The 27,194-nt window shown below is 39.4% G+C and overlaps 2 protein-coding genes across 4 annotated transcripts in view; both read left to right on the forward strand.

Annotated features, from left to right (window-relative positions):
* The first annotated feature begins 12,215 nt into the window (after positions 1–12,215).
* On the forward strand, positions 12,216–15,258 carry abrab (actin binding Rho activating protein b). The gene is made up of 2 exons (XM_005748658.1): positions 12,216–13,116; positions 13,574–15,258. Exons 1-2 carry the CDS (start codon positions 12,362–12,364, stop codon positions 14,055–14,057), a joined length of 1,239 nt encoding a protein of 412 aa, XP_005748715.1. The 5' UTR covers positions 12,216–12,361; the 3' UTR covers positions 14,058–15,258.
* Positions 15,259–20,347: 5,089 nt separating this feature from the next.
* Positions 20,348–27,194, forward strand: part of samd12 (sterile alpha motif domain containing 12) — a 125,199-nt gene continuing 118,352 nt past the window's right edge. Inside the window, exon 1 of one of the 3 annotated variants that reach the window (XM_013914815.1) lies at positions 20,348–20,510. In XM_013914815.1, coding sequence (XP_013770269.1) covers positions 20,498–20,510 — 13 coding nt within the window. In that variant the 5' untranslated portion in view covers positions 20,348–20,497. Of the gene's footprint in view, positions 20,511–20,771; positions 21,285–27,194 lie in introns of those variants that run through there. The other 2 variants (XM_005748659.1, XM_005748660.1) reach the window with 2 other exon arrangements.

Below are 27,194 nucleotides of genomic sequence, written 5' to 3' on the forward strand. Positions count from 1 at the left end.
GTTGTCCTTTGTTGGTGTGAAGACAGGAGGTACTAAAGACTGGGAAGTTTTGTCTCCAGTGATGGCTTAGGGATGTTGAGCAAAGTGGTGTTCCTCTTGTAATCTCCATATACGCACGTACACACACGCCACCAGCTTCTTACACTGACAGACAGATTACCGCGCTGAAAATGGATCCTTTCCTGTTAAGTCAGAAAAAGCTAAGGGTCAACGAGGACTCCCAGAAGGAGGTGAGGACAGACGGCACTGGAGCACAACCAAATCAGATATAACACAATACAGCGCCTGCAGTATGAACAGTCATACCGCAGGCCTTTGAAACCCCCTGAAGAGACCACCTGCTCAACTAAAACAAATACAAGTAATGAGGATTCAGAGAGAAGAAAAGTGAATCTGAAAACATAAGTGTAGCTGCCATCTGTTAATTCAATTATATCGGATTTCATTTTCATATTTCTTAAGAAAGATTATTGTAAGTGGATGGGCTGGAGCATATCTGAGCTAACATAGGGCGAAAGGCAGGGTCGACAGTCGATCAAAGGGCTAACACCGAGACACACACAACCGCTCACACTCACATTTACATCTGTGGCTAGAATATCACTACCAACTGCAGCAGCATGCCATCTTTCCAACATGACAGCCAACTGTTGCAGCATGGGTAGCAAAGCCAGCTCCAGAGGTGGCGGAAAACACTCAGGCCTGTCATGATGCACCTGGAACCACACAGTAAGACTTTGAAATGGACACGATTTAAAAAGTACAAAATATTAGTATCATAATTCCTAAAGTGTTGACAAGCAGTAAAGTAAAGCTTTTAATAGTGGCCCAGGCTAAAGAGGAAACAAAGGATGAATAGGCTGAATGCCAGGCATTAGCAAAAAAGTGTGACCTTTAACCTCCTAGGACCTGGCGTCCACATGTGTGGACATCACATTTTGAGTTGTTGTCACAGCCCTAGCGGGGCCACCTCCTGAGTTTGCCCTTGGGTGGGTGTGTCCTGCTGTCTCTCCTGCCTTATGTGTCACCTTTTTTCTGTACAGCTGACTCTCATCAGCAATTAGAAGTATTTAAGGCCAGAGAAAGGTGAGCTCTAGTGCCAGAGAGCCATGTTAGCGGTTGCAGCTAGTGAGCTGTGTTTTGTGACTGTTGGCTCCTACTCGGTGGAGAGGAGTGTGTTTGGTAACTAATCCTTTTTTTACTTGCTTTTCAGTTCACTGACCAACGCTTGAGTTTTGTTTCTTTAAATGGTGATAGGGGCTTGTCTGTCTCTTTGAGTTTGGTTATTAATAGAAGCAGTAATAAAACTCTTTAATTTAACCATTTTGCCTCCCTGTCTCCTTTTTTCAACCTCATCCCTGGACCTTTTTAGGGGAACATAACAGTTGTCTAGACCAAAATACTAAATTTTGCTCTACAAGGGCCTGCTACCCTTCTATCGAAATTTAAAACAAACGTCCTCATATGTGGATCTCATTTTTCTCAGAAACAAAAATCAGGTAATTCTTTGTTTTATTATTATTATTATTGTTATATTATTATTATTGAAGAATGTGCTGAAGAAGGAGCAGTTGTATTTTTGTAGCTATGTCCATTATTGCAACTGTAAACTAAATGAATGGTGTCAGCGAAATAAATTTGTTGTATCAAAAGCAGATGTTTATCACTGGAATTGTTTTTGTGCAAAATGTAGCTGTCTGTGGAACAAGCAACAAAACACACTCGTCTCCAGACTGAAGAGGCCGTAATGAGACTTGGTTGAATCCAAAATTTAACAAAGTTTGTCACATGAATGTATGTTGAGTCTGCCCTTGGACTAAGAGCAGAAAAAAGCATACGTCTTTGTAGATTTGCATTTAGTGGAGACCACAAATCAGCCTGATATAAAGCATATAGAACTGTAAGTACTCAGTGGAGTCTTAACCCTAAATTGGTAACTACATCCTAAAGTTCAGCTAAAAAAAATCACTGCTCATGGCAGGACCTCCTGTCCACTGGAATCTCAGTTGCTCTTCTAAAAAGGCAGTGACTATAATAAAGCCATGACAGCTACCAGAAGTACATTCGTGACTCTTTGAGAATCTGTGTGTGCATGTGTAGTGTTGCAGCTCTAAAGCCATCTGTTTGTTCATCAGTGGCATTTGGTGCGTTGAATGTGTTTATCTTGGAACCAGTGGTCAGTGGGCCTTTGTGTTGCAGTTGCTGCCCCTGAAAAGGAAAAAATTCCTACATTTCCACAAACAAACGTCTGGTTCGTTTGTGGGGAACCTGAAATACCTTGAAGTGATGTAGGAAAAAGCAACAACATCATTAGTGGACATATCTTGTTTATATGTTGCACTGTTGCATGATTATTTTTAATTTTATATATATAGCATTGTATAATACATGTATTGTAATGACAATAAAAATACATTCTATTCAATGTCCTTTTGTTCTACATGTGAAAAAATAATACAAAAGGTCTCCAAACATCACTTATTTAGCATTTACTATTTATCTTGCTCATAGTGGTCATCTACGGTTGTAACCAGTGTTGGTCAAGTTACTTGAAATCAGCAATTACTAATTACTGATTACTTATCCATGAAAGTAATCCCGTTATTTTAGTGATTACTTATTTTCAAAAGTAATTAGTTGCTTTATTAGTTAGTTACTTTTTAAAAAGGTAAAACACAACCTGAATACGTATTAAAGCAATGGACCTTTCATCCCAGTTCTATTTTTTCTGCATAACCTATCATATAAAATTGGATCATATGAAATAGTCTCTTTTTAAAACTTGTTTTACTAATTTTAATCTTTTAACTTTATGCACATGGCATCAAGCAAAAATTTAATATGCTACAGTCTTTGGCTGGAAGAAATTGGTTTAACATTTAAACCTATTTTTTTGCATCCAGCATATAAAATAAAATCCTTTTTTGTGTTTACACTCGCTCTTTCAGATAGATGCAAGTAAAACACAAAGACTCAGCGGCACAGAGTTGCTCTTACGCCTATTTTAAAATAACTTCCCATCGCTGGTTGTAACTCTGCAAAGTAAATATTTGCATCAAGATGCCAAAAACATGCAACTGGAGGTGTTGCATATACTAGTATTGTTACTATAACAACTGTAATACTTCACTATTGAAAAAATAATTGAAGATTATTTCTGCAAAGACGAGTGAGACAAAGTACTTTTAGTTATTGCAAACACTTGATTGCAGTTCTTGCCGTCGAATGTGGTGCAAAAAAAGAAAACAATGGCCAGGTAGGTTTGGATAGCTTTTTTCCCTTAACTAATGAAATCATCATTTTTAAGATCTGCATTTAATATCAACTCGGGTTATCTTCGTCGAATACAAAAATGTGTTTGATCTGAAACATTTAAGTAAGACAAATATGCATTTGCAGGAAAACAGAATGCAAGCTATAAGCTGAGCAGCAGGTTAATAAAGCAGCAGCGGCTACACTTCTTGGCTTGTGCCTACACATGACAGACGACGCTCTAAAAACTGATTGTTTATATACTGTCGATGATTCTCACACAGTCATATTTTAGAGTTTAGATTCAGTACATAACCAGCCTTGTTGCACATATTAGACCCGAGGCGTAAATATCCATTTAGGGTCTGGTTTGGAAGCTCGTGATGCAAGCAAAGCCACATCAGGTTGTTAAGCCACGTGTGTAGATTAAATTTGAGTACGTCTTCATCTGGCAGACAAAGCATTGTGAACTCAAAAACCTCGCTGAAAGGTTTAGAGAAAAACACCCACCTTTATCAAGCGCTTATCTCAGCAGGAACAATGCAGTGTTTGATTTACATTCCATAAAAAGTGTTGTGACAACCAAACTATAGTTTCAAATTACAAACCCAGTATTTTTGGATGCAGGCTAAAACTAAAATCCATGTGTTAGATTTGCGACCAAGAAAAGGCTCCTTCCATCATTTTTAGGGTAGAAGTGTATTTAGTGTTTAGCCACATGTTATTTTATCTTTTTATTCCTATGACAACTGTTTTCTGAGGTTTAAATGGATCTCATACACTTTCAGTCATGAGGAGGAAGCTCCAAGACTAGCAGCAATAGACAGAATCAACTACCAGTAAAGCAAGCCATTTAAAAAGATGCAACAGCACAAAGCATGATATTGAAACAGCCTTGGTGTAGTCACCTCTCGAATTCATCAGATTGAATGAGGTCTGATATTCCTCATATTTGAGGTATGTAACTCAAATCATTCCCTTTCTCATTCTGGTACTCTGTAGCTTATCAAACGGAATGATACTTTATTCAGTTTTTTTTCAGTTAAAATGTTACATGTCGGAGTTTGTCCAAATGTACATTAACAATTTATTAATCTCTGATGTCTCAAGACCACAAAAGACCAATTTTTATCTGGTATCGTCATGATTTACTTTTTCAGATTGTCGATTATAAAGCAGTTTGAATTGTATATGCTGGTCTTGAGCGAAAAGTCCTGCAGTTTAACAAAATAAATGGAGACGAATAGAAAAGTAAACGTATGTTGAGGTGCGGGACTCTCTCATGCAGAAAAACTCAAAAAGAGCCTGACGTGATTGATGGTCTGTGGGAGTAAGAATGACAGTTATTGTACACAGAGGGTGTGAAGCAAAGAAAGGCTGCAGGCAACGGAAGGGACCATTCAAACTGATAATAACACCAAGGCTTTGTACTTGCGTGGTTACTGAAGGGCTTGAAAGCTTTCAGCTGTAAATGTTGATTTGTTCACCAATTTAAGCAAAGGAAAAATTATCCAAATGGATTTAGATGATTGTTAAACATCCTGAAGTTATGGGAACATAGTATATACTTGTTTGTTTAATTACGCTGGAAAATCTGCAAAAAAGCACGGGTAGTTGGTTTGCATGTCAGGAAGTAGTGGCTAAAGAATATGAGGGCCGTATTTTAGTCGTTTTAATTTGGAACTCACTTTCCATAAAAGATGATGTAACAAGTGAGAAGTGTGTGGTCAATTATTGCTCCAGAGGCTGCTGCGGTTAGAAGTAATGAAGTGTGAGAGCTGAGTGACGCTATGCCAGCCAAAAGCAACATGTTTTTGTAAGATATCTGGTAACGAGAGCATGACACAAAACAAACAGCATGTGTTTTACTAACATATTCAATGCGTCTAAAATGCAGAGGCGCAGGCGTGCAAATGATCAAGAATACTTTGAAAAGCAGCCTGATTTGTCCTAATCTTCAATAAACCTTTTATCACAATCTGCACTTGGCAAGTCTGCGTCTTTATGTCAGAACACTTTGATATGTTCCTTGTTTGCGAGCCACAAATTTAACACAGAATTGCTGTTAGCAGCTGTGACAAAAGCCAGCATGTGCATCAAAGTGGCGTACGTGCAAGAGACAAAACGGGAATGTAAAAGAATAAAATGTCAAAACAGATAGTTGAGAATAATACAAGTTACATTGATTAGTGTAAATACTTTAATAAAAAATTAGATTAAGATATTAAAAGGTGTCATTTTTTAAAACACAGGGATATACTTTTCAGAAAACTACTTTCAATCTCAGTAGAGAAGGCCAGGGCACCCAGAGGGAAAAAAATAAACCACTGGTGGATTTGAACCCAGCTCCATCTTGCTGTGAAGCAATGACACAATGGTGCAGCAATGCCAATTACCACTAAAGTACCTGTCTTTTATCATTTTTCTTATTCATTATGATATTTAATGAGAGAAAGTTCTTTATCTGGGTAAAAGAAATCTTTGTTTTTGTGAAGTGCATTATATAAAGTGGTCTGATTTTTTTATAGCAACGGAAAATCATCATTTTTCTGCAGGGAACATGTAGATTATGCATATAAATCTTTGCTGGTTTTATACTATAAATGCCCAACTCTGCAAACACAAGACAAAAGAGTAGCTGCACACTGTGGTCACCAAAATAACTGCGACTGTGTGTAATACACTTGTAACTTGGGTTCTTTAAAAATGGCAACAGCATCTGTGACTACTTGCAGCCAACTTCTGTCTTCAAAGCATCAACATGTCAATAAAATAGCTAAAACAAAGTTAATCTCCAAGAAATCTGCTATTAGTTTGTGACTGAGTAAGATCAATTTGGCAATTTCGTGCAATCTGTTGATAACACAGCGATCAGCCATGATAAATCATTTTGCAAACCTTTGCCAATCTTTCTGAGAGTGACTGCAGTCAGAGGAAAATAGGTTGCCTTTCACTAGGCAACCTGTGTGATCGCCCAGAGGTTGAAGGTGTTGCATGCACAAACTGTGGGCAACCATTTGGTTGCAGCACCAACTGCTTGTGATTGTTCTCCAACAGCAAAGACATTCAGTGCAATCACTGGGCAGCCAGTGTTTTTCCTAGAGGTTCACTGTTGTGTAACTGAACTATAACTGAGAAATGCCACCCACAAGCATCTGAGAACTCCCAAAACACTGTGCAGACTTTGTTTTACGGCACAAAGTCGAAAATCTAAGCTCGATAACACATTATAAATATTCAAAGTTATAAATGTTATCATGTTAGCATTGTAACTGTGAGCGTTAGCGTCATTCGTCTAGATTTGTCAGAAGTCAGTGCTGTGTGTGCATAAGGAGAGCCTCAAAGCCCCTCAAGGAGACCATTTAATCCTTTATAAAGCCTTAGCAGTTATCAGTTACACATAAAAAAAATCTGTAACATTAAACAGCACTACTAATACATCATATAAATGTAAACACTGCCACTATGCTCCTGTTTTGTCTGTTATTTTTCTTCCTCGTCTTCTTCCAGGCTCTTCGCTGTGTAAAACACTGTCATCAAACCCAGCGCATAAATCCAAACCAGGGACCTTTAAACTCTCCCTCGGCCTTCAGCTAATCAACTTGTCTGGTTCCAACAGTGCACTCTGTCATCCCGTCCATCCCTCCGCAGGGGACGAGGTCTCTTCTTTGCCTCACTGCTTTGAGCTAGCGCTAATTTACTGTCTTTCCCATCTTTATTTATAAAAGACAAATCACACAGTCAAACAATAACATCTATCCTCTTCGGAAGGAAGTATTAGTGGATTTTATAGTGGTTTACTTTTCCTGTGCCAAGACAGATTTGTACGGCTGACTTCTTTGTCAGGGTCAGCATTGCAGCATTTCAAGAGCTTAATACAGCTGCGTTAAAACTGCAGTTTTGTGTAGGTAATTCCAATTATTTGTCAAGAGCAGTTAGACAGTTATAGATATTGTTTATTGGCCTGAAAATGAAGAGGCAACAAATCAGTGAAGGTCTACAGACAGGAAAAAAGAAACATCCCAGTTACAGCTGTTCCATCTTGTCATTTCACACTGGCCCTGCAAACAAACCCTGACCAAAGTTACTTTTTCAATCACATCTGTTTCATCTGCATGTTGGGAAGTTGATTTGATCATTTTAGCAACACTCTAAGTATGATCAAAAGGATAACAGCGAGCACAACACAAATCTAGGAACACAGGCAAAGGTCAGAGTAACAGCTTGAGAGCCCCTAACAAATGCATTCCTGTACAACTGAGGCGCATTAGTATCTGCAGCCAAATGAAACAAATTCAGTACAAGCAGTGCAGGGTAAACAAAACAGCAGTAACACTGCACATGTTGATAAGCACCAAGAAGCACAGGTGCAGTGTCTCCCCTTTCAGACTTCCTCTGCACTCATTGAGTCTAGAGGAACGTTCTTTCTCCTCACCTGAAGCATCTTTGTCACTTTTAGCTCCATGGATTCTGTGTCATTAATTTTTCATTATACAGTGAAAGATCAGGTTTAGTTGTGCAGCGTTGAGAAATAAGATACATAATAACTTCACTGCTCTTTGTGGATTTAGCTATCTGAATAATAACAGCAACATATAAGTAGATGTTTCATGAGCTGCATGGCTGATTTTCCAACCTCTGGACGTGATAAAGGGGTAGAATTCGATGAGTGAATCTAATCAGCATCATCATCAAACTGATATCTACCACTCTTGAGGTGTATGGTAAGCAGACTGGTCTTTATACAATGCCTTTCTACTCAAGCTCTTTCTACTACATGTTTTATTCACTCGAATCCACACATGCGACGCACACACACTCTTGTGGATACATTGGGGCAACTTGGGGTTGAGTATCTTGCCCAAAGAAATGTCAAAATGCATTAACCTGCCTATCAGATGTAATTGTTCATTTACAGAGGGTCCCAGAACACTGAGTCGTTCTGGATCATTCTACCCAGCTGTAACCTCTGATTACATCTGATGGGCAGGTTAATGGTTATTACTGTCAAATGAGTTCATTTTTGCTTGCTGCAGCCTGTTGCTTCCAGAGATAGCACAGAGATACTTGCCCAGTAATAGATGTGATGCTGTACATGCAGAAGACTGGGATGTCTTGCTCAGAATGCAGACTGGTCTGTCCTCTGTGCTCTGTCTGTGCTTGTCTTTATCCTCTTCATCAGACTTGAAGTGTTGCTGCAATGATCAAATCAACATCCCAACATATAAATGATAGTGTGGCTGTAGCTCTGGAGGAACAGCAGATCATCTGCAAATCAAAGGTTTGGTGGTTTGAGCCCCTGCTGCCCTGAGTTGCTCTTTGGAGTGTGAATATTAAATAGAAAGCACTTAGGTAGAAAAAAAATAGAAAAAAAGTGTGTGTGTGTGTGTGTGTGTGTTATATAAAGCACTTTGAGCCCACGAGTAGAAAAGTGCTATATAAGCATCATTCCATTTACAAAGTATGGTTATGACGGAAGTGTAACTTTGGTCAGGATTTGTTCACGGAGACATTTCCCCGTCATTTTTATTTATGGAGCACCAACACATGACAACGACAGTCAGCTCAATGCAAAAAAAAATGTATTATATGGTAAAGACCCTAAAATAATTACCCCCATGTATCCAGGATGTTTTTTGTTTTATTTAATTTCCTGTCTTAGCCCTTTTTTTTTTTTCAACTCTGTGACGTGTTCATGGTGCACATGTAAAGTTGTAGTCCATCCAAGTGGTAAAAAAGTAAGTACAGTGAGAGGATAACACTCGGTTTCTTTGTTATCACTTTTATCTGCTCCATTTCTGGCTGACTGGCCAACAACATCACAGTCATGCGTATCCCACAGACTGGATGTACCATATATTTTGGCACTGCCCCCAACAGAGGCTGTCTGCGAACACGCCACCACGGGTCAAGGATAATTTCCCAATTAGTCCAGAGGATGTGATATCCATGTTTTCCAAAGAGAATTTTTTCTAATTAATTTGACCACAGAGCAATTTTCCACCTCACCTCAGTCCAGAGAAGATGGCAGCATTTCTGGAGCATTTGTCAATATTCTTGATATTTATAATCACCTCTGTAATATTTTTAATGTGTATAATTGAGCAATTTGTATATATTACAGCTATTTCTTAAATCTGTAAACTCTGTAACATATTGTATTATTTAAATAGTTTAGTCTGTTACTGTTACTGTCTTGGAACAACTGTAATTACAATCTGCATTTGTGGATGACACAGCAAACTGCATTCACAGTGATTTCTAGAAGTGGTCCTGAGCCCATGCAGGGATTTCTATGTTTTTAATGCAGGGCTACCCGAGGGCCCCCGAAGATCACACTGATTTTCCTTGGTTCGCTGAAACTTTTGACGATATTTCGAACTGCAGATAATGATATTCTCAGCGTCTTCACACATTTATGTCGAGGACCATTATTCTGAAATTGTTCCAGAATTTGCAAACAGTTTTCTGCAGATTGGTGAAGCTCTGCCCATGTTTACTCTGACTCTGCCTGTCTGTGATACCCTTTGATACCCAATCATGTTGCTGAGTTGTTGCCAGTTAACCTAATTAATAAAAAAAAACCAGTTACTTTTTTTTGTCTTTTGTTGCCCAACTTTTCGAGAAGCGCTATTATCGTCAAATTCAAAATGAGCTAATATTTGTCATAGAAGTAAAATGTTTTATCGTGAATAAAATGTGGATTCAAGAGATTTACAAATCGTTTATTTGCGTTTTACAGAGCATCTCAACTTTTTTGGAATTGGAGTTTTATTGTGATAAATAATGCAAATTATAGGGATTAAATTCAATATGCAGTGGAACTGCCTGTCTCCTTAATAGTAGAAAGGCCCTTTTGCTCTGTGTGAAAATACTAAACACATAGGTAAACTATTTGTAGCCTGATGCTTCGTGTACTGCTCCAACAACGAAGTCATAGTGACCTCCAGTGGTAGACAACCAAACTAAAAACTCCTCCAAAATTAAACTTTAAACTCTTAAAAAACAAATTGAGCATTGCCTTGATTGTGACCAACTTTAATGTTTTAGCATATTGGACTCCCTACAAGAAAATACAATTAACACAAAATAGAATGCAATTACATGTATAATAAAATAAAATAAAAGTATCAGTCAAAAAAGGCAAGACCATGTTGAATAGTACTGCAGTACTTTATGGCTATGTTCTGGGAACTGTTCACCTTTGTATGTAAATACATGAAGCCAAACAGAGGCAGGGAAAGCAGCACTGACACAATGCAGGGTACAGAACATGCAGACATCAGCTGATGCATGCTGGCATGGAGAGCTTGAATTTCCTGTCTGCCTGCAAGACCAAACCACTTACTGAGTAAGCAGGGCATTCTCATCTTGTGCAAGTATCACATTCTTTACTGGGCAGAAGTGCCCTGTTTCTTATTTTCGCCTCATATTTCTCCTAAATTTAAACCCAAATTTAGTTTCAGCCAGACATTCATAGCTTTTATGTTTTTTATATTAAATTAATATTTTGTTTGGATTTTCAAAGCATTTGTAAGCACAGATTTTATTTTATCCCCAGACTTGAAAGCATAGTGAGCCCGTTTGTCCTTGTGGAGGAGCACTAGCCTTCCTCTCTGCACAGTTTGAAACTGTATATATTAACACGCTGAGTTGGTTTGAGAACATGTCCTCTGCTGATGCTCTCTGAGTCACTTCCACCCTCCATGACAGACTGCCAACAGATGCAACTTAATGCCTGTGTGCGTGTGTGTGTTCCAAGTCCTATTTATAAACAGGCCCCTTCCTCATCAGACATGCATATGTAAAATCAACACACATAAAACCATCTTCAAATAAAACAGCTCTTAAAACAGGACTAAAAACCCCCTAAGGCTTGCAGTATGTTTTGATGATATTGCTAACGTCAGAATACATGCCACTCTCCACTGAGTGAGATGAGATTTCCTTACCTCTGCATTGGAAGACTAAACCACTGCATGCGTAAGCAAGACATCCCAGTCTTCTGCGGGTATCATATTCTTTCCTGGTTGAAACTCCCCAGAGTTTCCTTTTGTTATACTTGTTCTTTTTCTTTATAACCAGTTTCTTAACTAGCTACCGTTAAAAGCTAGTCGAGTACACAGTTAAGGTGCTGAATTTGTAATTTAAATTGAATATTTCTGTTTTCATGGTCATGTGAATTTGCATAATTATGACGAAGGAACTGACGTCCCAGCCCATTGTTCCTTCAGTGGTGCTAGTTTCAGTCATTATACTAATGTACTGTTGCATTTCTTTCCTTCTTACTTCATGCATCACTGTTGTCTTCAGAGAGTTAATCTGAAACGTTCCCTTAAAGCCCCACTATATGCAGTGAATACTGCAGCCCCTTGACCACAAAATATATTCAGACAGTTAAAGGGTAAAACGGAAAGCTTTATAGTAGCAAGGAAATCAGCAAATGGGCTCAGCAACTCTAAAGTTTCACAACACTGGCTAACATTAGCCACCATAACCTTGTGTTACACCAAAAATGTCAGCTTGTGGCAGTAAAGATGATACCATTAAAAGTGGGTTTAACTGCTTATGAGTTCAACGTATTCTTTGTAAGACTTTGTAAGACAGGTTTATACTTTTTATCAAGAGTCACAAGTACTTTAACCAAAAGGTTAGCAAAAGCTAGCAACGCGAAGTAGAATATTGTGTAATTGTTGCAGATATCTCCCAGTATACATCATCATCATTAATATCTATGAAGATGTTGAATGCATATAAAATGGTAAGTTTTTTGTTATTCTGTTCAACAGCACTTGTTTTAATTCAGAAACTTCTGGTCTACTGCCCTGTTCACCTCTAGTTACAAGCGCCTTAATCTGTGATGAAACATGAGTGCATGGGGGTGACCAGTGTCAGAGAAAGACGATCACGTTGGTAGCCTGGGATGACTCGAATACTTTCCACCATTAGGGTTTACACTCCCCAGTTTGGAGCTGTGTGTGGGAGCAGGGAAACAGAGGCAACAAAGATACAACGAGTCAGGCAGAGGTTATGAGTTCATTTTAGCAAATCTTACAGCTTACTTGTGAGGATTAATTGTGCCTGTATTTACAGACTAATAGAGACAACTATGTCAGACAAACACAATGGCCAAGCTTCCCAAAGGAAACCATTCAGCAACAAGAACATCAAGAAGCTCCGCACTATTAGCATGGTGTGCAACCTGGCAAGCAGCTGGCAGCAATGGGTGACAGAGAATGAGAACAAGCAGGCCAGCGAGCCAAGCGGCTGGGCTCCGTCTTCACTGGGTGGACCAGAGGAACCCAAAAAGAAGTGGGATTCAAAGAAGCCTCCATCCATTCAAACGCAGCAAACAGAAGCTTCTAAAGGTCTCGCAGCTACACAAACAACGACATCAAAGACTGGTGAGGTTAAGACATCGGATGAGCCACCAGCGGCGTCTTTTATCAAGACAAAGCAAGTGGTGAAGACAGTGACCAGCAGCGCTCAGGAGAAGAGTGCAGGTATTGGGCTCCTGACAGAAAAAATCAAGAGGGAGCATCTCCCATCAGATGAGGAGATTGACAGACTGCTAAAGAAGAAAAGCTCGCCCACCCGTCGGAGGAAGTGCTCCAACATGGTGTCATCGCTGACCAAAAGCTGGAAGCAGGTGGAGAATGAGCAGAAGCTTGTTAAAGAAGGAGGAGATCCAAGAGAGGGATTCACCTGTGGGCGTAAAGAGGACAGTGGGCCCCTCGAGGCAGATGTAGAGGGACTGGAAGTAGATAAAACACACAGAACAAGCTTTTCAGAAGAAGCAGAGGAAAACAACTGTGAAGAAGACTCTGAGACAGCAGTGGGAATAAAAAGATCCTCAGTTCCAATGTAAGTAGTGTCACTGGGCTTCATTTTGTATTCAGAATTAAGTTTTCAAAAAAGAAAATGTTAAGAGGGAGTATAAAATGTTCACCAAATCAACTTCCATCCAACAAATTCTAAAAACTCAAACACTCTTTACTTCTTTTCAATATTTAAGAAATAGAGAATTGAGCTGACAGACTGGATGTTTTCATTAGACCACACAAAAACTTGCACACATTTATCATTTTTGTCTCCAACAATTACACTTAAAAGCAAGTAAAACCACAAGTTCTTTCTGTTGATTACTGAAACCCTGTTTAGTTATACAGGTAACTTTCTCATTAAGATTACACCATTCTTTTTCAAATCAGATCTGGCCAAGAGAGAAGCAGAAATGATAACCAATATAACAATAAAAAACAGTACTGAGTGTCTTGTTCATTTTGTATTGACTTGTTGTGTCACTTGACATGCTTCACAGCTACAAAAAAGAAGCTGAGGATGCCAACAAGATCAACACATTGTCCAAGAAATACAGCAGCGTGGGAAATCTCAAGAGCCGCTGGCAGAATTGGGCCTCTGAACACACAGTTAATCAGAAACTCAACCCCTTCAGTGAATACTTTGATTATGACTATTCCATGTCCCTCCGCCTCCAGAAAGGTCAAGAGGGTTACGGACGTCCAAAGGAGGGTAGTAAGACGGCAGAAAGGGCCAAACGTGCGGAGAAACATATCCACCGTGAAATAGACGACATGTGCTATGTGATCAGGACTATGGCCGATCCGGACCCAGATGGAAAGACCCGGGTCACATTTGGAGAACTGTTTGACAGATACGTTCGGATCTCTGACAAGGTGGTGGGGATTCTGATGAGAGCCAGGAAACATGGGAAAGTGGAGTTTGAGGGCGAGATGCTGTGGCAAGGCCAGGATGATGGAGTTATTATTACTCTTCTGGTGTGATATTAACACCTGGGTCAAAGTTGTTCTTGAAATCCTCTTACAGCTTCTTTGCTTGCACACTGGAATTTGAACCTGAAATAACCCCCGTCATTGTCAGACAGCGCTAAGAGGAGGATTTAAGATGCAGTTTGACCCAGGACTACTCGGTGGACACTTGCAGAACAATATCAAAAGGATACAAGCTGAGCTCGGCGGATGTGTCTCTCTACGGATTATCCAAAGAATACTTTTGCTGCTATTTTGGTAGATACTTGACGACTCTTTCTGTCAGTGTTTGAGCTGTAGCTGTCTTGCTCAGTGTTTTGAGAAATCTGCAGAGACTTAAAAGCTTTAAATCACAAGCGCTGAAGAGATAAAGTGTTGGGGTTTTGGTTCCTTAAAATCCATTCAGAGTAGCTTGCAGATTATCACGAGTGTCTCTTTTTCACTTCATGGTTTATGTTAATGAGATACTTGAGCATGTGTTAACGTACCAAATAATCAGCAGCTTTGCAGTATTCTGTACACTAATTCAAACATGGGTTGGGTTTCGCTGCCTGAATACATGCAGCTCAGCTTTCATTGCGCTACACCAGACACAATGCAGTGGAACGCCACAGTACTTTAAAACACCGTGGCCTTTTAGACCACAGCTCTTTGAAATGGTATCGAAGGTTGACCAAGACTGCAAGGGAAAATGAGAAAACTCATTAAATTGGAGAAATCCACTTCATGAAAACCACCTGGCCAATACTGTGTAGGTCCTCAGTGACAGCTAATAGTCTTTAAGTCATTTCCACAAGACAGCTGTGGCTGCCCTGTGGGTTTTTTGCACTAAGACATGGCAGAAAACCTCCTGTGGGTTGCAGCAAAGGGTCTACTTTGATCAGGCTGTTGCTTGGGATCATTCTACAATCTGGGGAGTACTGAGGCCTGGTGAGCACTTTGTCCTCTTTTAGTGTGTTGCTCGAGGTGCTTTTGCTTACTATTAGAGGATGTGCTGGTACAAGATCACATTAGAACAGGATAATCAGTGTTAATCGCCTCAACTGTCAGTGGCTTTACAGGAGTGCACAGCAGTAAAGTGTGAATAAGTCAAAATTAAAGTGCTGAAATGAACAAAATTATAGTTATAAGCTGGATTCCTAATCATGCAGTAGCCTATGATGACTTGCTGTATTCTGTGTTTTGTGATGCTTTTTGTCTTGGGATTAAAAATAAAAAAAAGAAATGATAAAAATAAATGCTTGGATATGTTTACCAGTTAATCACTTACTAAGCTGAGGGCTGGACTGGCCTCCGGGAGCACCTGGACATTGTCTGATTGCCTGAGGGTCGTTTTGGGCTGCAGTGAACATTCAGCTTCATCAGCAAGCAATTTACAGACTGAGCAGGGTCTGAGGATTACAAGCGACTCTCTCAGAGACAGACTGTGCACTTTCCTTTTGCAGTCTCCCTCCATCACACAGGTGATGCACACAAAAGACACACACATAAGAAGCCCCAACACCCTCCCTCTCGCTTAGGAAGGTAATGTTACCAGGTAAACCATCTCTTATTGAGATGACATCATACAATCTAGTAAGAGCGGTTAGTTGCCTGGATCCAGCCACTCTTACTGGATTGTATCATGTCATCTCAACAAGAACAAATTAAGCTGCTGAATTTCATGTAGATGCTACATGATTTAATTACGTTCGTCATAGAAACATCAAATCAAATTAATTGAATGTTAATATTATGTTAAACCTACACACATTTATCGTGTTGACACAACACAACCAAGATGGATTAATATAACATGATTTGTTTAGATGGAATATAAGTGGCAAGATAAAATTACGTTCATCCAATTAATTTTTTTTTTTTTTTGAGTGTAGTAGCACCTCTTAGTTGCCTGCTATAAACGAGACTAATATCGTGGTGAGTGGTGAGTGTGAAATGGGTTAAGCTGCATGTGGTTAAATAATGAACTGAAACATCAGCCAGGTCCAATTCTTTGTAGATCTTTTTGATCAGTTTTATCACAAAAGTGTCCAAACAAAGTATTTTTACTACACAGTTGCTTATTAGTGTTATGGTTGGTTCCGACTGTAACGGCGTAGTTACATTTTTTTAATGTCAACATTCTCTAATCTAGGTTTGAGAAGGCAGACATGCCCTTTTGCTACTCTCATCAGAAAAAGTCCATTACACCTTTCTATTCTGTTGTAAAAGTTGCATTTAAATATGTTCATAAATAGCAAATGAACCAAAAACCACAAGAAACAATGATGGAGGACAAAGTAGCACAAAAGATGAACAAATAAAATGTGCAATAGTGATCGACGGCTGCTAAGGTGATATAGTCCTCTTTCAGGTTTTATTTTAGTCTTTGCTCGGGCTCCATGTCTTCCTCTTCCTTGTATGATTAAAAAAAATATGCAGATTGCCTTTCCTTTCTATCAAATAGAACATTGTATTCTGACTGGAACTGAACACCCTGACATGTCTGTCAAGAACACAGGATCACCATGAGACACCATGTAAGAGCTGATAACATAAACTCCCATTATGTAAAGCTCTTTAACTAAAATGATATTCTTTAAAATTCTAAATAGTAACTGTTTTCAAGGAAGCGTTCTTAACCAGATATCCATTAGTTCATTGCAGAGTGGCTGAACCCCAAGTGAACAGGAAAAGTCTGCACAAGGTTTTGGAGGTTTCAGACAATATCACTGCCAAACAAGGCCGAGTGGTGGTTAAGTAAAGTGGTGGTTAGTAAAATCAAGAACAACTAATAATCTGGTTCTGCAGGATTTTCAGTCATGTTCAGATTACTAACATGCTAACAATGAGAAACATGCCTAGCTGACATACTTTATAAATTTGAACGCCAGCTACTGCATATACTTGTGCAACAGACCAGTGAAAACTTTTATCTCCTAATTCAAATGTGAGGCACTATAAATGTACACATGGTAGCCAGTTTCTTACTGTAAACTGGATAGTGTACTCACACAGCCCTCTTGAAGCTCACATACAGACTTAAATCCCACTCAAGGACTGCTTTCAAGGACGTTTTCTTAAAGATTTCATGTGATTTTGTAAAGTTTCAAACTTTGCTACGCAGCTATATAAGAATCAGTCCATTTAACTAATTAGGACAAATCTGCATATAATTTTGAATGTAGCATGCAATATCACTGCCGAGCAGCACCTAGGGATGGTTTGATAATGGGAGACTAAAATGTATCTGTTTCCTGCTTATATATCTGTACTTACGGTAATTTTAGTCAAAAAGTGAAATCAACTGTGAAGTCTGCAGGTGTTCAATGTGAACACATTATATGCATGCAAACATGCTTTAACAGAAAATACCGCCCATCATTTGTATGTTGAAGCACTAAAGGGAGTATAAATGAACCAGGCTGCGTCTTGCTGTAAACTGGAGAGTGTAGCTGCACAGTTTTGCCTAAACTTAGGCGCACGTTTCAGTATTCGCGTCTTCATCCTTTTGACCTAAACAACCAAGCAGACAGGTGAGACCATTTTTACTATAATTACAATCAACACCAATTTTAAATAATTCTTAAATAATTAAATAGTTCTTTGTGTTCATGTTCACAGAATGCTTGTGGTTGTTGTCGTTGTTGTCGTTGTTGTCGTTGTTATCGTTGCGCTTCTTGTGGCTTCTGCTTCAGCTTCCTGTAAGTGGCAATGAGGTGTATCTGATATTTCAGCATTCAATTATGTGTTTTTAAAGCATTTTAGGGATTTACAATTAAGTGACAAGCAATAATAATAAACTGTGCACTGTGTTCACAAAGTATGATCTGCTTCATCGCTGTCAAACAAATTCAGCTGCCTCATGACGTCTGTTTTCTCCTCCTTGCAGTCCAGCCTCAGTACTCTTTCTCCCCTTCTGTCGGGTCAGGAAGTGGCACCTAATTTGCTATCACTGGAGAAGATAGGATCACAGCTGTAAGGGTCTGGGAAACCTACAGTGGCCACATCATAGGGTGAATATAAAAAAATAAAATTACACCTTGTGATATTAACACTGCTTTCATTCAAAATTAGCACAAAAGAGATAGGTCTATTGATCTATTGGTCATGAGAATGCAGCATATTAACCACCAGCAATTATCTTACATTGTCTTTGTCTGTGTCTCATTTATTTATCAGCATTCAGTTCCACTATGGCTGTTTTTGATCCAAACTACAACAACACTGCACACTGAGGACCGTAGCATCATCTGTTCAGTTTTTGGACAGGAATTGCACTTTGCACAAAATTCTTTAGGGGTATTTTCATTAGTATCTAAAATGATAAAGTATCTACATGAAAATAAGTTATAATTACTATTTTTTTCTTCTTATCCTTATAAAGTAGTTAACCTACTGCTTTTGCCCAATTGCACACATCAGTGATCGAGAAAACGGGTGTTGATAACTGTAATTGTTTTCTTTTGGCAATCTGTCATCTTTCTATTACTCACTGTATACTTTTAATGCCATTATTCACCGTCCTCTACACGATACGGGAATGGTATTGTATCCAACAAAAATACAACTACGTGTAAACTGGAAATTAGTCGATTTAATTTGCTGGCTCGATGGAGTTTAATTCCTGTATCTTTAAATAAAAAAGCAATAAACATCTACTTAATGCATAGATCATAGATGCATAGATCTTCTTTGAACAAAACGTTCCACTTTTACTAGAGTAGAGCCGCGAGACACATTATGGGACACAGCCTGGCTGAAGACTAAGCGAACAGGAAAATATTCAGTTAAAATAGAAATCTGAATATACTGAATGAAACTCGAATATATTTGATGAAAGTCAGATTATATTGAATGAAAGTCTGGATTTATTGAATGAAAACTGACGTTGCAAAGGCTCTGGCGCCATCTTGTGTTTAAGACATATAATATTGTGTCGCTACAAGAAGTAGCTCAACAGGGGAGCAGCATTCCTAAGTAATGAAGACATAATTCTCTGGAAAATGCTTGTACTGTCGTAATTAGTACTAGTAACAGTAACATATATATTAATTCCCCAATCTCCCACGGGGCTGTCTTTATCCTTCGAGCTTGGCTCCAGTTACCATGAGGACCACTGTTTCCTTCACCTCCACATCTTCTCCAGCTCCTTTCTCAGCCCTTGTTATTTCTCAAGTTTCTTATGTTCCTTCTTCTTAATATTGCGATCACTTGGTATAGCTACATCAATCACTACGGCCATCTTCCTCTGCTTGTCCACCACTACTATGTCTGGTGGCCTCTACCTGCATTGTTGCCTCAATAATCCACCTGTTAGTAGTAGCTGAACCTGATTAACAATCCCCTCTGCTACCTAACTGACTAGATCAATATCCCAGAAATTTGACTGACTTGATGCTATACCCTGATTAAAAAGGGTTTCTATAGTTTTGTGATGACTGTAGTGACCACTGGACTGTAGTCACTGTAGGCAGCATAGGGTTTATATTAATTTTTAAGATCCCGAATTTGGTGCTTCGATGATGTTGGTCAAGCACTGTCTAGCATGTCAATCTAAAATCTGTCATAGATATATCATTCACTCAAGAGATATGGTGACAGCACAGACCACCTGGATAGTGACAGATTGAGCTTAGACTATAATACTAATACTAATACTACTACGACTACTACTACTACTAATAATAATAATAATAATAATAATAATAACAACAACAAAAGCATCTGATGTAACAATGGACTTGAAACAGATTTGGAAGGTGACAAAGGAGGTGCCACATCCAGTCATCAGGCCCCAGTGTGTGAAAGCTCCACTGTTCTATCAGGATCCAGTAAGGCAGACAAAGAGCTACAATGTAATTATCAGTGAAATTAACTCTTGATTGTTCTCTAGCTGCTACAGTAACAAAGTGGTGGGATTGTGTTCAAACATTTGGCTCATGAACTACTGACCAAAGACCTAATTAGTTAAATAGGAGGAAGCAAATTATTTCTCCTGCGTAGACAACAGGATTTATCTTATATGTCAGCTCCTGGCTTCCATTGTGTAATTGTACCAAGCTTAAAATCTTGATCCAGTGGGCGTGCTTTGTCTCACATAATATGTAAGCTAATTTTTTATTCTTTTTTTTTTTTTACTTGTGTGTGTGTGTGTGTGTGTGTGTGTGTTCTGTCCTGCAGACTTTGATTTAATTGCGTTGAAATGTGCTGCGTACACAGACATTTGCCTCGCTGTTTCCAGCTACGGCTAAAACTGCTTTCTCTGCAAAACCCAGGAAACTTCCTCTTCCTTCCAGTAAGCGCTGAGCCTACACTTCCCAGAATCCTTTAAGGCGCGGCAGCAGCTGTGCGCTCCGGCTTGCCCGCAGCAAAGTGGTGATAACACACCAAACAAGGTACAATGAGCGAGCGTTGACTTTTACATTTCGTCTGCTCCCCTTTGCGAGTGATGCCCAAATCTGTGGAGTAGCACCATGGCCGTGGAAGGTAAGGCGCCTCATAATGCGCTGTCCACACCGGCGTGTCAGGTTTTTTGTGTCCTTTCTAATATTGCATACAATAGTATAGTTATCATATGAAAGGATTTACACGATTCAGCCAAGACACAGTCAGGTCAGCTGTGAAAGGCTGTGATTGGGTGATGTTGTAGCCTCTGCTCTGTCAGCGTTAGATGCGCCGTTTTGGTCATCTTCTCCGAGCCTATTATTACGCTGTACAATTGAATCAATGTACGGCTGGTATTCAGAGTGCTGATCCATGATCACACACCATAAAGCCTCGTGTTAACGCGCAGCCTCTTTCTGTATTTACATTGTGGCAGCCTGTGCGCCTCGACGTTGCTCTGCGATTGGAGCCCCGGTTAACAGGTCTGCGACCGAGGATCGCCGAAGTCCTTTGACACGGTCGCCTCGGCATTTTCTCTGGAGGATCCTGAATCACTTTTATGAGAGAACATTAAGATAAACCCATCTCTGCTAGGATTTATTCACGGGTCTTTTTCGTGATGCAACAGCGCGCCGTGTGAGCGCTCAACCTGTTCCACAAGAACAGTCTCTTAGAGGCTGCTCGCCTGTCAGCAGGTGGTGTGGCATGTGGACAGGGGTGGTCACCTGCCTCTCCCCGTGAGTGTCAATACACAGTTAGTTAAGGTGCTCGCTCCGGACGTTTGAGGTGAGGGAAGTGGCAGTCAGTGAGTCACAATGCTCGGCCAGTCTCCTCACCTTATCGGAGGCATCCTGTGGATCCAGAATCCAATGAGAGGTATGTCAGAGGCATGCTTTAAACGCATTGAGTGCAGCCAGCTCTCTCGCTTGAGAGGGCTTCTCCAGTCCTTTGTTTGTGTATTTCCCCACGCAGGTATGTTTGGTATGACATTTCGAAGTGCTTGCATAGCCAAGATCAGGTTTTTTATGTGGGACGTTTGTGTGCACAGCCATGTCTGTGTATTGTCTGACCTGAACCAGTCTCTCTTGTTTTCTTTGGTTTAAGTTATCTTAGTGAGGATACGGGTTTTTTTGTTTTGTCCAGGATGTATGTGTAGTGGCATTGATAGCACAGATTAAACAGCGAGATGAGATAAATGCTGTCTGACTGCTGTTCCCTTCATTTTCTCTAATGTTAAGGTCCTGTTTAAGATTTTAGTGAAGCATTTGTGCTTGCCCCTAGAGCCGTTGATCATACTTCTCCCCTCATTGGTTAAACCTATTGAAAGGTTCGAGGCCGCTTTAAACATTCTCAAGCTCTGTGTTTGGCCCCCAGTCGAGAAATGTTGCAGCCACGAAGTTGTGTCTTTACTGCTCCGATGATATTGCATCTTAATAGGGCAGATAGCTGAACAACAGGTATAGAGACGTCATCTTTTTCAAAGCATCTTAGATACAACCTTTCCAGAATATTCCCCTGTATAGTTTCATTCATGCACCTCTTGAGATTCATCATTCAAAGCTGTAAGAGCAAGGCTGTCTGCAGATGCACTCTGTTCCAAAGCTGCGTAGTTTGTCTGTTGTCCAGTTTCATCCATTTCTTCAAGTAGCAATAGCATCAGTCCTCAGCCACACCACAGCTAAAAGTCATGACATCACTTCATTTTTCCCATCAAATGATTTAATGCTCCCAAAATCATCTTACAGGATTGGCACCTCTATAGGAGATAGAGGTGCCAATCCTAACAAAATGTCACCACTTAAGGCTTGAGCAGTTCATGCAGCTATGGAATAACTCTTTGCATTCGAACACGATTCATTTACTTGTGTCACTCACAGAGATGAATTATGAGTCACGTCCCTATTCACTGAAGCTGCAACAGCCACAATCTGAAAGAAAATCACACGCACACACAAACCAAGCTCGCACAAACTTTTCCAAAGCTGTCAGAAACATCCTGCGGAGCCTTATGCTGAAGGTAAAATGTACTGATGCTACAGAAATACTGAGACTCAGAGTAGAAGAAAGTAATATGGTATTCTCTTACTGATTCACTTTTTCCTTAAATTGAAGAGGGAAATGTTTACTTTCATCTGACAGCTGTATTTTTCACATTATAAAAGACATAGAAAAAGGATCTTACATTGAACTTAGGAGGCTTTGGGTTTGTGATACCTGAGTGGGTATCACACTGGGTATACCTGAGCTTCGGGGTTTGGTTAGAGTGTCTTGTAATGTTTCAGTTATCTAGAATTGCATGATCCTAAAATTAAATTCACACTTTATTTCAAGGCCCAAAGAAGTAAAATAGTTCAGCACCTGACAGTAAAGCAAAGATTCAGTCCAACATCAAAACATGAGTGCAGATTTGCTTAGATTACTTGATTAATCATCCCACATATTTATGTGAGTAACCACAGAGGCACACACTTCAACTCTATAATTATAATTGAATTCAGTTCAGTGTCATTTATATCGCACCAAATCACAACAATATTCGCTTCTACATTAAGAGAGAGGCACACTCAACAATCACATGAGCAAGCTTTTGGCTTTTAACAGGAAGAAACCTCCAGAGAGGTGTGGCCGTAGAGTGAGGGGCAGGGAGACAGGACAAAAAACAGGCTGTGGAACAGAGCCAGGGATGAATAATAACTAACGATTAAATGTTTAATCTGTAAGGACACATAAACGAGCGCCACTTCCTGTTTTTAATAACACTCACAAGGATGTATTTTTGCAGTTGAGTAGTTTTAATTTTAATGCTTTTAGCTCAGTTTTCTCCTCGTGATTCTAAACTTTTAATTAAGTACCGGTAAGACTTTGTAGATGTTTTTATGACATAGTATGTTTTTATTTGCTGTTGTGTTATATTTGCTAAGCAAAGGGCACTAAACCTTTTTGAGTCCAAGCTCTCTATAGTCAAATCACCTGTCAAATGAAATAGTTTATTGTTGCAAAATTAATCAGTGACTATTTGTCTTTTTTTTTTTTTTTGAATACAAGAGATTTTCCATGATTTTTTGTGTTTTGTTATTTTTAAAACAGAAAAGTTATATTGGTCAGGGTTCTATTTGAGCATTTTATAAATTAAACCAGCGATCCCCAACCTTTTTTGGCCATGGACCGGTTTATGTCTGACAATATTTTCACGGACCTGCTTTTAAGGTGTCGCGGATAAATGCAACAAAACAAAACCACTACCAAAAAAATAAATAAAATTGATTCATAACACACAGGAAAAGACCCAGGGAAACCGAATTAACGATAAAAACGCTTAAAAAAAAATAACGATAAAAACCGATAAAACCCCCTGAAAACCATCAATTTGACACCCGAGCCTCAACTCTTGCAGCCCGGTACCAAACGACTCACGGACCGTGGGTTGGGGACCGCCGTATTAAACAATCAAACAGAAAATAAAAGTAAGGTTTGCATACAGTGCAGGTATATTAAATTATATGTCCTGCTTTTGTTATTTCTCCTTCCTGTTTTGGTTTCCTATGCTCACTGATCTCTACTTCTAAATTTGCCACAGTTGGCTAAAAATGCCTCCTTTTTTTTTCTTTTCTTTTTTTAGATCAGATCTAATTAAAACCATTGTTTTCTCTGCAGTTATTGCTAAACTGTCCCTGCGGGTGGGACAAAGCTTGCGGCAGCATCATCACTTTTAATTTGAGATGTCATGAAAAAACAAAAAAAACATCACAACAACTCTGCTGTGTCACTGTGTTCTGTTCCAGTTCTCCACCAACCCTTCCAAGACAGAGAATATAGGTCAGATATTTAATAATTTATAAGCTATGAGAGGACAAAAAAGCTCTTTGGGAAATGAGGGCTTTCGAGACTGCCACCCCAGGACCCCACTGAGCTTTACTTTGAAAGGCACTTTTGATTAGCTGTGCTTAGCCGATTCAGTTTACACAAAATAACAAAGGAAGCACAAATGTTTGCAATGCTCTTTAATGATAAGCCGGCAAATAGTTTGCTTTACACTCGAGAGGAAGGTTTAATTAGGGCTTTAAATGGTGTGAAATTTGATTATAGCTTCTTTTAAATGATCTGTTTAGGGGCCACTGTTTTCTTGTACAAGCACTGCTTTTTTTTTTTGTTAGCATAAAAAATTCTAGAAAAAAGTCTAGTCTAAATGAAAAAAGTGAAATCTGAGAAAGAAGATGGTCATGTTTCTGATACACTCTTTGACACGTATTAGATTCTGAGTAAGTGAGGGTGTGTTGATTGCTCAGAACAACTTGGAGATTGATGTACATGTGTATTGATTGCAATTTTCTTGTCCCATTCCAATTTCCAGTAATTTTTTTCTGAGTGATCTTCGGATGATGTTTTAACTTTTTAACAATTCATATTTTTCTTTCATAGACCTTTAACTGACAAAACAGAATGCGAGCAAAAGTCAACATTTCCTCAATGCAAAATGTTGTTAGCAAAGTTTTAGGATCTTCTCTTGGTGAAGCAACTAAATATAAAGTGCTGTGCTACTGGAAAGAGCTACATATACTGTAATTAACTGAAGATGAATCTTTACCTGCTGATATATTTTACCTTAAGAAAATAAGTGCATGCAGCAGTCATATAACAAAACTAATCACAGGTACTTACTCAATTTTGCAGAATAACTTCACTAGGTAACAAAACATTGACCCGTTTCTCTTTTTCGCTTTGATCGTTCGCTCATATTGAGGCTGCTAGCTGGTGGCTAGCTTTGCGTCTGAATAGCTTTAGCTTTAGCCACGTTAGCTTCTTCAACTGGACATGTTCAGCTTAGGTTTGTTTTTAGGAAGATTTTCATACTTAGGGTTCCCCCTTGGTTTACTTTGGCAAACTTTGTGTATTCTACACTCAGACTGAGTACTGGCCACAGCCGTCATGCATGCTGCTTATAGCATGGCAGTAAGTATGTGCATGACTATTTTCTTGCTATTGCATGAAACCAACCATCTCATCTGACATACATGAGGCTAACTGACCGGTCACTGGTGAAAGCCAAGACTGCTGGAAATTGTCAGATTCTGGTACCTGGCTGGTTGATCAGTGCATCTCTGGGATGTCTATTCTGACATGTAGTTAATTTGATAGGCACTGAGGTTATACTCCAGAAACTTGACACAGGATCCTTAGTGACGTAGCTTAAGATAATTTCCCCTGGGGCCCTTAGCACAGATGGAGACATCAAGTGACCTTGCTTCATAACAGCTTATGTAAACAAAGTCATGACTTAATGGGGGAAATTTATTTTAGCGTTCTGCTGACTAAAGGTTGTATCATAAATGTACTGGTACAATGACTGAGTGTGAAGCTAACCATCGTATGGAGGGTAGGGACGCAGTACTGTTAAAATATGAGTATAATAGTGTATTAGTGTCTGACTCATTTATTTATGTGACAGAAATTATGTTTCAAATTAAAGAAGAGACGCGAAGAGAGAAGTTTAAATGCTGGCTCACTTTGGGTATGAAGCACGAGGGAGTAGATGAGTGGGTGTTAATGTTGGACTGTTGGTTTGGGAACTTTACAGAAATGGTCACACGCACCCACATCAGAAAGGTGTGAGCACTTCTGAACAGCAGTTCTGATAGAAGACATTGGTGCCTTAAGGCCATGTTGGGACCAAAAATAGAATAGTGTCAAACTGAAAGTGTTGGTACAGGCGGTCGCCAATGCAGGAGGACTCTTGCAAACCAAAACAATAACAGGGTTATTAAGCAAATTAAATCTTGCTTAACATTTTCCACATACCCTAACACAACTAAATCGAATAAGCTCAAGTAGATTAGCTTGTTTTATTTATGTTACAGCATTTTTTAAAATCTGTTGTTTGCAAGCATCTGTTCAGAGCAGCAAGTCAGTGTAGCTGTGATAACATTCCAGTGTATCTGATTAACCCTTCAGACCTGCTAGGTGATGTTTTATTCCCTCACTTGCAACTTGCCCATGCTGAAACTGTTTTATAAGATAACTCAGTTTTAAGATAATCTTGGGTAGATTTTAATTTTTGTAGGACAGCATAGCAGCTGTGTCTCCTACAGAATTTGATTATAGCTGGTAGCGATCCGGTAGCGCAATCAGGGTGAGAACACCACATAGTAAACGTCTTAATCATTCAGCCGCCAGCATTCATTGTTATTATCAGCATGACAGAGGCTCTACATTTTTCCAGTGCTAACGTCATTATAATTTAACCAGGCAAGCTACTAAAAGGCTAACATGTGTCAGGACCATGAATTATGTGGACGTGTGCATGTACACACATATAGAAAGCGGCAAGAGCTGGACCCCAAGTCTAGTCGCAGTAGTGTTTACCCCTGTGGCTGAGGTTGTTCATTTCCCTTCTTTCTATTTGCCTCTATACATCCAGCCTCCTTGATCTGCCCTGCCCTGCTCTGCCTGTCTGTGCACCCATTCAGAAAACTCATTTCAAATCCTTCCCCCGGATCTAGCCCAGGAATAGAATTAGGAGAATAAACATGTTTATTTGAGTCAGTGGAATGGGATTACATCTTAGTCAATTTAATAAGGAGCTACTACATCGGACGAGGATCTTTCAAACCTTACTCAGCAGGAATAGGATTAAGATGACAGAAGATGCAGCAAATGTCGAGGGAGAGCAGTGTTGTGCAATCGTCCTCCTTTAGGTAGGCCTACAGCCATGTTTGATGTACCATACTAAAGTGCTGCTGCCTGGAGTTTAGCATAAGAGATAAGCAAAATTAAAAATAGAAAATTAAA

Source organism: Pundamilia nyererei, unplaced genomic scaffold (genome assembly GCF_000239375.1).
Source record: "Pundamilia nyererei isolate P.nyererei 1_Seehausen unplaced genomic scaffold, PunNye1.0 scaffold00226, whole genome shotgun sequence".
Lineage (NCBI taxonomy): Eukaryota > Metazoa > Chordata > Actinopteri > Cichliformes > Cichlidae > Pundamilia > Pundamilia nyererei.